General features: G+C 44.8%; 1 protein-coding gene across 1 annotated transcript in view; it reads right to left on the reverse strand.

The window, feature by feature from the left end:
- Positions 1–12,185, reverse strand: part of DPYD (dihydropyrimidine dehydrogenase) — a 362,324-nt gene that overhangs the window by 331,119 nt on the left and 19,020 nt on the right. The window contains exon 2 of the mRNA XM_079761319.1: positions 11,583–11,693. Within this exon, the coding sequence (XP_079617445.1) occupies positions 11,583–11,693 (111 nt within the window). The remainder of the gene's footprint in view (positions 1–11,582; positions 11,694–12,185) is intronic.

Below are 12,185 nucleotides of genomic sequence, written 5' to 3' on the forward strand. Positions count from 1 at the left end.
ATATGCTAGCTCTCTGTCCTCATAAAGCTTACATTTTAACTGAGGGGAGGGAGAGGGTACAAACACATACTTGAAAGATCTCTGTACAAGATGGCGCACGTACCCAGGTCCAATGCCAACATGCAACACGGACAGCTACGGACAGTGTCCAAAGCTTTGGGGGAAGGAAAGGCCGGTAATGCGATAGGAAGACCGGGGCCTGGTGCCAGCCGAGTGGCCCAGGAAGGTCTGCCTAAGGTCACGAGAGAAGGAAAAGGGATCCCAAAGACCCTGAGGTGGCTGGGAGCTTGACTAATGTCAAGGAAAATAATAATAATAATAATAATAATAATAATAATAAGACAGAGGGCCTCAAGTATGAGAAATAAGGTCATAATGATAGACAGTGACACAGGACAGGTGGACGAGGCCTGGACCACGCAGACCTTCTAAACCATGGGAAGGGTGTGCGGTTATTGAACCCGCAGGAGGCCTTCGCCTGGGGGAGGGGATGCGCATCTCAGAAGCACAGGAAGCAACCGTCACACCGACATCCTGCTTTTTGGGAAAGTGCTCTTCCTGGCTTACTAATATTGTAACTGAAATATCAGTGCATCGTGGGTTTCTATACTCATCAGAAAGTATAGATTTCTTTAAGAAACAGCACAATAGTCACCTTCTAGTTAACAGAATTAAATAAGAGGGAGAAGTGGGCGGGGACGGCCACCCCAGCTATCCTGTGTAGTTTTCACCCTCAGATCTGACGGCAGGGCTCACCTCTGGCTTAAGACTCAGTCCTGTGCTTCCAGCTGACCGCCAGGCAGGCAGGCCTGGGCCGTGCCCCACACCACGTCTGACGCTGAACTCCGTGTTTTCCCTCAGAACCAATGATTCTCTCCCAGGAACCACAAAATACGTGGGGGAGAGTGACAGCTGAAAACTAACAATCCGATCACTCCCAAAAACATCAAGTCGGGAGTCAAACAAACACTAACTCCATTTGTTCATTTCTTAAGTACAGAGAAGGTGTAGCATTAAAAATGATGATTGATAAAGAATAAAACTGTAAAAAATTTTAGGCAATGGGTAACATAACTGTCCTTTATACATCTATGCAGCTTACTGAAATATTCAAAATTACTCTTAAAGGAGGTCTTTCTTACTACCTAAAAAGATGTGACGCACCAGCGTGTCCTAACAAAACTACGCAGGGGTTTTAGACAGGAAGTGAAAGCCTGCTGCATTTATCAGCTATGTGAACGAGCCCGACTCCGTATTTTAGCTCTGGTATTCATGGGCTGTGCAGAGAAGTCAGTGAGTAAAATGTATTATCACATACCTACAGAATCAAAATAGCGTGCATGACTTATTAGTCCAGAAATAATAAAAACCTCAGCAACTAAAAAGAAAGCACAGACGTGATGAGGGTAAGGGTGGGGCCTAAGACAGCATCCAAATACAAGTCCAAATATCCCAATTAAATGTAAATGCAAAATGGCTAAAGTTCTCCATTAAAAGACAAAGATTCTCCAAATTGAAAAATGACAAAATAATAAGACGTGCCTCTATATCACATGACAATTTAAAAATGAAAGAATGGGCCAGGCAGATGCAAAGCCCAAGACTGTTTTAGATTGATAAATGGTAAAATCCCCCCAAAAGATAAAATTGTAGGAAACTGAGATTGTAGAAAAGATAGCATTTAAAATATTTTTAAATAGTATCGATGGGGAAGTCTCATAAATCTCTCTGTTTAACAACAAGAAAATATCATTTCTGTTTAGGAACATATTAAAGATGGTGACTATTCTCTTAAAATGTCATATTGAGTAAAAGCAATAAAATAAATCAAAACAGTCCATCCTTTAAGAGAATATGAAAGTGCCACTGTGGAGGAGATAAGAGGTTGGACTGTGAAATGCAATTACATTTTCTGATATTATGGCAGCAAATATACTAAAAGGAGTTTCCTTTTATGTGTACGTAGCATGTAAATATCAACATCGATATTAAATGAACATATAAATATGCGTGTATTATACACATTTAAATTGCCTATTTAAAAAATACTAACATAAATCTATATTATATGAAATGACTAATTTATACAATTATCCTTAATTGGACATGAATCAATGTTACTTCTGTCATCGTTATAAAAGAGAAACTGTCGTGTAACTAACAGCGAGAAGTATGTCACCCTCGGTGTGTCACCATTAGTCAGCGTCTTCGATGTTTGTGTGGGAGAAGCTCAAATAAAAACCAGAGTTTTCAGAGGAAACAATAAGGAGAGATTAAAGGCTTTTCTGTGCACTATGAGATTATGATTCATGTTTCCAGATATTTGAAATGAAATGATTCCTTTACTGACTTATAACTAATAACTAAAGGTCAGATAGAAGGCAGAGATTACTCACACACGTTCAGAAAATAACCTGACATGTGTAACTATGTGCAAGGCCTTCACAACATCCACTGTGCAGCTCTAGGGCATTAGACATGTAAATTACCATGTGACTGTGATACGAAAGGCATTCAAATAACATGTAGTATGATATGTAATTACATGGAACATGTACATGTTATTTTATGTGAAAATGTGGTCAGACACTAAGATACATGCTATAATCCCATTTTTAGTAAAAATACGGAAGCATAGACTAAGACTGAAACGCACTTGGAAGTGTTGGTGACTCAGTGGAAGGATTTCAAGTGATTCTGTTTTTTTCTCTATTAATTTCCCAAAAATCTCTGTACTTCCATAAATCCTTCAATAGCTCAGTCCCACTGAATTCTCGCTCTGTGCTGGCATTATCGTCCTTTCCCCTATGGGGAAACTGAGGATCAGGGGTTCCAATACCTCGCCTATGGTTTCCTGAGTAGAAGCTGACAGAGCCTAGGTTTGCACCTTCCTGGTTTGGTACAAGGATGTGAGCCACACCCGAAGCAATCCACAAATGAGACCTGAATTATCGCCCCTGGTTTGCCCAGCGCTGTCACAGCGCCATGAAAATGAAAGGCCCCGAGATGGATTGAAGGGTTGCCATGCTGGGAGCTGACGGCCACGTTCAGCTCCGGCCCCAGTGAGCACAGGGCCAGGAAGCCATGGGCAGGCACTGTTCCGCAGCCAGGTGAGAACGCGGCTTTGCCCCAAGACACGAGTCTCTCCCACACTTTGAACTGTGTGACTTTCCCGTAACAAAATCAGAAGGTCACGTGGTGGTGTTGTCCTCAGGAGCACTGAGAAATTTCCTGCCTGAGAAGCAAATGACTGAGGGGGAAAAATTACAGACCATTACGGCATGCTAATAAACCAAATTAGATAAACAAACACAAGGCACGGGAAGGAAGAAAGAGCACACGCACGCGGCGGAGGATGGTGATAAGAGTAATGGACGGCGCTCTCCGCGGCTAACACTGCACAGGCCGAGCCGTCTGGGAAAATGAGTCCTCGGGTTGGCAGGTTCTAGGGGTTCTTGTGGAGCGTGTTCAGGGTGAGCAGCTAACGCTGCGGGCAGCTGCAGCAGGTTTCTAAGTATCTGATGAAGGTCACGCGCAATTACAGTGGGGATGGAAGACCTCCGCGCCGCTCCCACCAATGGCAAGATGCAGGTTAAAGTCCCCATTTCCTCTGTTCCTCAACCTAAAATGTAGGTATTAATTAAGGGAGTAAGTTAAGATATGCTTAGCTAAATTCTTAGTTATGAAAGTGGAGCCAAGCCTCTTTATTAGGACATTATTCACGTCGACAATGCTTCTTAATGAACTATTTTGTGCTTTCATTCAACAGTCCTTTTATTTCATATAAATTATTTAACATAAATGGATTTTCACAGCAGAATCTGATTTTAAATCTCTAAAAAAATCAACGCCAGGTACCAGAGTAACTGAATAGGAGGAAAAAGGAGATGAGGAACAATATGAGGGGTCTACGCAACCAGGAGAGATAAGAAATACATGGGATCGTGATGGGGAGGGGAGGGTAAGTACCAGGAATATCATCCATAGAATTAAGTCTCCTATTTTTTTCCCAACTTAATTTCATCATGCAAATTGCCTACTAAAAGCCATCAGGCTGGGTGATTTTTGTATTCCATTGTTTATAACTATAACTCCACCATCTGTTCTTCTATAAATGATATATTGAAAATCAAATCAATGATGATTTTTTTAAATACATGTCTTCTTTTAGACTATATCTCCCATGATTCCTTACCAATTTGCTAATGAAAAGGAAAAGTGCATTGTCCTTTTTTTTATTTTTTAAATAGTCTGTGTAATAAAACAAAACAACTCACTTTGTGGAAAACAGCGCAGAATAGAACCTGGACATCTTTTCCAAGTGAAGTCTATCACCGTTTTGTCATCTGAAAAGCAATGATGCTCCCCCAGCAGGCGTGGCTCAGTGGTGGGTGTTGACCTATGAACCAGGAGGTCACGGTTTGATTCCCAGACAGAGCACATGCCCGGGTTGTGAGCTCGATACCCAGTAGGGGGCGTGCAGGAGGCAGCTGATCAATGAGTCATCACTGACGTTTCTATTTCTCTCTCCCTCTCTCTCTGAAATCGATAAAAATGTTTTAAAAAAGCAATGATGCTCCGCAGATAATATGTGATAAAGGCAGTAGCCATACTACAGTAATACATGTGCACTGCAGCATTATCCACGGTGGCGAAGACATGGAAACAGCCGAAGCGTCCTTCGACAGAGGACCACACGGACATGTGGTCCATATACGCAATGGAACACCACCCAGCCACAAGGAAGATCAAGTACAGCCATGGGAGACAACACGGACAGACCGTGAGAATATCATGCTGAGTGAAATGCCAGACGGGAAAAAGTCAGAAACCATGTGACTTCACTCACAGGTGGGATATACAACGTGAACAACCAATGAACAAACGAATACTCCTAGACAGACAACAGTATGGTGGTTACCAGAAGGAAGGGGGCTGGGTAAAGGGGGTCAAACACACGGTGACAGGAGGCGACGGGACGGTGGTGGGAAGTGCACACTGCTATGCACAGGCACCCACACTCCCTGACGCCCGCTCACCCCATTCTGATCCACCCACTCGGGCGCCGGGCCTCCCACGTGGGTTCCACCCGTTAGTGCCTGGACAGGCGGGAGATCGGGAAGACAGCCGGACGCCCACTGGACGCCCGTTTGGAAAGCAGCAAAGCCCGGGCCCTGATTTGCTCTGGGCACCAAAACCATGTTTGCCGAGGTCTGAAGACCACTGGGCTCTGAAGACAACGGGGCTGATTTCTTTGGTTCAGAGTGTTCGGTTTTCTCACAGGCAAAGGTAGCTCTTGTTTGCAAACGCTTCATTACTATCTTCTAAAACATACATGCTCTGCGTCTACAGACGTGGTCTTCACATGCGTCTGTGTTATTGCACGGCACTTGCTGACCCGCGATGCATCCGCAATTCCGGTTTAATGCCGGAGACTGCGCACAGATTCCTGCATAAACAGATCGCATCTGTCCGGTCCCACATCTCCTGGGCCCCTTCTCAACATCCCCGCGCCAGCACGTAATCTACAGAAGCCACTTGTCAAATGCGGAGAGGAAATGAGAGAGGTTGGCCCTCAGTGCCCGGCCGGGCTCGCCAGGGGGGAATCTCCGAGACAAGGCAGAGCTGTCCACTGGGATGAGACTGGGCAGGGCCAGGCAATACACCGGAGCTTTTTGGAGAAAGGAGAGAATGTGGCGACAAAATAAATAAAATCACAGGCATATCATTCATTCCAATTTGGTGCATAGAGTAGCAAGTGCTCAAAAAAATCTAGTATCTGGCAGGCCGGTGTGGCTCAATGGTTGAGCGTTGACCTATGAACCACGTTCGATTCCTGGTCAGGGCACATACCCAGGTTGCGGGCTCGAACCCCAGTGGGGGGCGTGCAGGAGGCAGCCACTCGATGGGTGTTTCTCTCTCATCGATGTTTCTATCTCTCTCCCGTCCTCTCTAAAAATTAATAAAAACATATTTTTTTAAAAATCTAGTATCTCGCCCTTGTCGGTTTGGCTCAGTGAATAGAGCACCAGCCTGCGGACCGAAGGGTCCCGGGTTCGATTCTGGTCAAGGGCACATGCCTAGGTCGTGGGCTCGATCCCCACTAGAGGGCATGCAGGAGGTAACCAATCCATGATTCTCACTCATCGAAGATGTTTCTCTCTCTCTCCCTCCCTCTCCCTTCCTCTCTGAAATCAATAAAAAAAAGTATGTGTCTATCATTTTAAAAAAAATCTATTATCTGTTTCTTTCCATCTCTCTCCCCTACCTCTCCCTCCCTCCCTCCCTCCCTCCCTCCCTCTCTCCCTCTCTCCCTCACACAGACACACACACACACACACTTTGCTGCCAGGAAATGTCTGAGCAGTAACGGAAATGCTGTCTTCCACTCCGTCCTTAACATCCCCGCTCACTACCCCTCCGCGTCCTTCCCGTAGTCAGCGCCCACCGCCCTGCCGCCACGGCCACGAGGCACCTGCCCGTGTGGAAGCAGAAACGGCCGAGCAGCAGCCGTCAGCGCCGCAGTGACCGGGGATCGCGCTGCGAGGGAATTACACGGGAGCCGCGCCACGTGAGGACAGCAGGCAAACGGGCTCAGTTACTCCCAGAACAACTGGGTCAGGTGGATGCTGTGAGGGCCCTCATCTCCCAGAGGACAGGGAGGCAGAGGGAGATAAGGCCCTCGCTCCAGGTCACGCAGCCAGTGAATGGCAGAACCAATCACCGAGCCCAACTAGTTGATCGCGGGGCTCGCTCTCAGCCAGCCTTTCCGCAGAGAGAGGTCACGCCCGTTGCCCTCGCTGTCCCCTTCCCTAAAACCCCACCCTCGGGGACCAGCAGCTGCTTTAAAGGGGACGTTTCCTTCCTTTTGCTGAGAAAGCGGAAACGAAACACGCCTTCCTCCGGGGAAAGCTGCTCGCAGTCCACTTTAAACCCGGACTCCACAACGACACGTCATTCGAAGGAGCAATAAAGTTGGAAGGAAGGAAGGAAGGAAGGAAGGAAGGAAGGAAGGAAGGAAGGAAGGAAGGAAGGAAGGAAGGAAGGAAGGAAAGAAACAGAGCCAACACTGAACTGTTATAAACATTTCAAACTAAAAAAGAGCAAAATAAGGGCGGACGGCTGACAATTACACAGGAGTTTAATGTGTGTGTCACGTGGGCCTGGAGAATGCTGCGATCCGTCTGAAATAAGTAACAAGGACAACTTTCTAGAAACAGCCTCGGGAAATCGGGGGTTAGCCCTTCTCCTTCTTGCTCGTCAATGAACATTTTATTACATAAGTCTGCCCCGAGAATAAACCGCTGACAAAGCCGCTTATTCTAAGTGTGGGAAGAAGCAGCAAGAAAACACATCCTTTCAAAGAGATAACCTAACGCTGTATTTTTTTAAATCTCTAAATTCTAAGCAAAGAACGTGCTTTCCTCACGAGGTGGCATGCACGTCCCCGGATGAAATAAGCAGAACACAGAGCTTCCGATGCAGCGCACTGCTGGCGCCGCCCTCGTGGCTGTGCCTGGGGCTGTCACCTGTGCGACCGTCCGCCCCTCTCTCTGTGCTCCCCTCGCCCGCTACTCCTCGCCATTCGGTACTGGAATTGGTTCCGGCCTTAAGTTCATCGGCTGCCTCCTCTCAACCCTTTCCCATGTCTGTTGTCCACTCTGGTGGAACAGACCCCTCTTCTCTTTCTCACCCTCCGTCGCTTGTATGTTCACCTTTAATTCTGTTTCTCCGGGAGGCCAGGACACACGCTCTGGGTGTGGCTCTCGTGGCTGGCTCTTCCGACGGTGGTTGGTAGTGACTGAACTGAATGGCTGTGTGAATGATGGCTAATGGTTAGGGCAAGACGAGAGTGTGATCCTTCCCCTGCCACTTGTCACGATGGCCGGCACATAGTAGGTCTTCCATTAATGTCTGGTCATCAGTGAAACTGTACAAGTCACATTTCAAGCAAATATTTCCCCTCTGCACGTCTTCCGACGTGGGAGACTGACGTCTCTCAGCAGTGCGAGGCACACGTGGAGAGCGTGATGACACCCGCCTTCTCTCGGAGCGCTCCCCCTGCGGAGGGGGCTTATTTCCAGCCGCGGAGCGGACGCCCAGGGGTGTTCAGGGGCGTGCTTCAGACCCACACCTCAGACGCAGACAGTGGAAGCCAGCCGACGATTCCAGACGCTGAGGACTAATTCAGGGTGTGCTCTGTATTCTTACAGAATCGGAGCTCACCCCTAATTCTCCTTTGGAATCCATGACCAGGCTTTAAGACTTGGACCAAAATGCCTTCCCATGGGCAGCATGTTGGTAGGTAAGGTAAATATTGGTTAAGCGTCAGCATTCATCACCCCAATTTCAAAAGGACAAAGTCTGAACCTGTCTAAACGGGGGGAGATTTTAGGCTCAGAATCCCCGTTCTATTTCAAGTTCTATACTTTCATTTATTTACTAGAGGCCCGATGCACGAAATTCGTGCAAGGGCCTCAGTCCTCGCAGCCCCGGCTTCGTCCAGAAGGTCATCGGGAAGGTCGCTCTGCTGTCCGGTCTAATTAGCCTATTAGCTCTTTATTATATAGGATTTTTTTACTGTGAGCTCCTACTAAGTGCCAAGTGTTTAGAACAAATTAGCTAAAATTCTTGAAAACCTGTCTAACAATGGGCTGCCTTGACTTGTCTCCCTTTTCATTTTCACCCAGGACGTTTTCTGATTTATACCATATTTTTGGTCTTAAAAAATTAGTCGTGGAAATCTGAGTGCAAAAATATTTATTAATTAGGACAGTTCAACATCTTCAGAAATGGCAAAAATAAACAGCAGTTATGGAACACCTGCCTAAGAGATCCTGGAAATAACTGCTTTGTGCTTCATTAACCAGTATAAACACATTTGCCAGTTTAAATCCCTGCTGAATTCAGAGTCTCCAATTAGTACGAGGATGGATTTGAACTGCCAAGGGAAGGCATTGCAGAGAGAAAATTTCAGAACTGCCTTCTGAAGGGCACTCCTAGGGGTCAGGTGCCTGAGCTCTAAGAAGAGCCTGAGTTCTCACCTATGAACACTAAATTTGTATCTACTAGATCATTTCAGACTACTTTTTTGCGGATTTTTACTCATCATTGAGCAGCATTCACCGCAGTGCCCGGAATATGGCCGTTTCAAGGACCCGGGTGGGAAGGAGAAAGAAAGGCAGACGGGGAGACGTCAGACAAGGTCTCGGGGAAACGCCCCTGGGACCTCAAAGGAACCCCAGCCCGGTGTGTACCCGCAAATGGCGATATGTCAGTGATTCCTGAGCCAAACCGAAACAGATCACTGTCAAGCCCAAGCAAAAGAGATTTTCTTGAAAAGCAAAGAGAACCAAAGGAAAGAAGTAAAACCTTTCTATCTGCTGGTCAGAGACCGGCAGGAAATGAAGCTCTCCGGAAGGCGGTCTTCGGGAATGATGTAAGATTACTGGTCATGACTGTGGCGACCGGTCCAGTCCATGGTTCCTTTACCTTGCGTGGATCTAGTTTAACATGAGGCTATTTATCTTTTCTCCGGACATGGGATATACCAGAAATGACACACAGGGTCACATGACCAGCATTCTAGAAGCCACACTGAGCAATCTGTAATGCGCTTAAGTAATCATTTAACGTTTTCCGCAAAGTCTTTCTCATCAGTGAAACGAGGAAACAAATCTGAGTTGTCCATTTCACCACAGCGAGACTCAAGGGCGAGAGGAAGGAGCTCTGGACACCGTTCGCCAGCAGACTAACAAGTGGGTAGCCCTCAGTGGGCACCAACTCTTCTAGGAGGTGTGGGCACGTTAGTGAAACCCCACCCAACCATCCCTGCCCCCGCCCCCGGACTTCACACTCTGGTGGAGAAAGACGGACCATAACGGAATCAGTGAGTGCCACGCAGAGTATATCACCGTGAGCAGGGAGACCATGGAGAGCGAGGGAGGGGCTGGGCTCAGTTTTCAATGGGCGGCTGGGGAAGGCCTTGCTGAGCTAGGAGGAAACTGTGCAAACTCTGAGAAAGCTGGAAACTCCCTGACAGATGCTGAGCGGGGAATCCTTTGGAAAGGATTCTTCAGATGTTTTATTAAGAAGAGACTCTATGGCCAGATCCCATATTAGTTTTTCTATCTAAAAAGAAGGAAAGACTTAGGGTTAGGGGTAGGACTAGGGATAGGAAAAAAAGAAAAAATATATCTATAAATGATAGATAGATAGATGATAGATGATAGATAGATAGATGATAGATAGATGATAGATAGATACATGATAGATGATAGATAGATAGATAGATGATAGATAGATGATAGATAGATAGATTGATAGATGATAGATAGATAGATAGATAGATAGATAGATAGATAGATAGAAAGAATAAGAAAGAAAGAGTCTACCAGGAAAAGGCAGAAATGTGGAAACCGGGTCAAGACTACTGAAATGATCCAGGTGAGAGAGAATGGTGGTGACTTAGCAAGGTTGGTATGATTAAGTGGTGACAGGTAATGATTCTGGATATGTCTGAAGGCAAAGTCAAAAGGACCTTCTAATTAGGTAGGAAAGGTGAGAGAAATGACAATTTTTGCTGTCAGTGAAGGAGTAGGTAATGATGACCTCAAGAAGAATAGGTTTTAAAGATAAGATCATAATTTGGATTTTCAACATGTTAAGTTTGAGATGCGTCTTAGACATATAAATGTACACAATCATTATTAAACACAGTGACATTTCATGCTTTTTCATGAATAGATTGTGAGTATTTTTCCAGATTGTTAATGGTTTCAAAAATAATTTTAACTGTTGCATACTTTACCACTGAATGGATTTTCCCTACCTTATGAAATGTACAAGTACAAAGGAAACAAGTACATCAAAATAAATTGAAATCATTGTATTGGGCAGTATACAAAAATAAGCTTATACTATTGTCTCACTAATTTGAGACAATTAATGTGGGGGGAATTAATTTGGGAAATCAGGTTGAACGAAAATTGGTTTACAAATTTAAAGATGTATACCCCCTAAGATGGCATGTTAAATGTTTCCTTTGAGGTTGTACTTGACCCCAATCGATGGTTTCACAGTCCCAGCCTGAAGTCTCTCCTCATAGGCCCAGTTAAATAATGCTCTAACAACGAGTAAGCTCAGAGATCTCACCTGGATATACTATGACAGGTTCATATTAAACATCTCATGCTCACATGTTCCCCCAAAGCACACTTTATGAGTTTCTACATTTGTTTACTCTTCTTCAGTTGAATTACATCAGTAACAGAAACTCTTCTGTACCATGGTGTCATTATCCAAACTATTTTAAGAAAAATTTTATAGATTTTTAAGAAAATTAATTTGGGCACCAAACTCAATTTATAGGATGTTTAACTGTTTCCATACATCTTTTAAAGCAGTAAAATTAAACACACTTTGAGATGATTCTAATATAAAATATTTAAAATTTTTTTAAAAAACCACAGCTGTACTTTACTCATACTTAAGTATATTTCTAAGTAAATGTAAAATCTTGCCTTACAATGTGTAAAGCGAGATCATTTTTCATCGTGCAATCATACATCAGTGGTACTTACAAAGCAGTTCTTATCAGGGTTTCTTTTCCAATGTTTCTTGTCTAATTTCTTGGCCGAAGTCGAACGCAGAGTTGCATGAGTCTGTGTTCGAGGATTTAAAGCCAGGATACTCTAAAGACAGTATAAACAAGATATAAACATATGTAAATATGTTGGTATTAAAAATAAATCAAAAAAATTTATCTTGATATTACCCCCACAGACCCAAAGGCAGACATACACTATAAATGTTGCTTTCCCCTTCTGCTACTGTGATTCCACAATAAACTTACTGCATGTAATCATTTATTAGGTGATATCCTAGCTCAGTGGTTGGCAAACTCATTAGTCAACAGAGCCGCAGTTTGCCGACCACTGTCCTAGCTGAGTGAAAAACCACAAGGACTGCAATGACAAGTTTGCTCAGGGGCCTTGGTAGTAGATCTGAACTGGCAGAAGAAAGAAGCAGCAAACTTAAAGAGAGATTATGCAATCCGCTGAACAGAGAGAAAAAAGTATGAGAAGAAGTAAGAAAGCCTGAGAGATATGTGATGCACTGTTAAGTACACCAAAACACGGTAATGGGGTTACCAGGAGAGGAAAGAAAGGAGGTGAAAAATATAA

This window comes from Cnephaeus nilssonii (genome assembly GCF_951640355.1).
Source record: "Cnephaeus nilssonii genome assembly, chromosome: 21".
Classification (NCBI taxonomy): Eukaryota; Metazoa; Chordata; class Mammalia; order Chiroptera; family Vespertilionidae; genus Cnephaeus; species Cnephaeus nilssonii.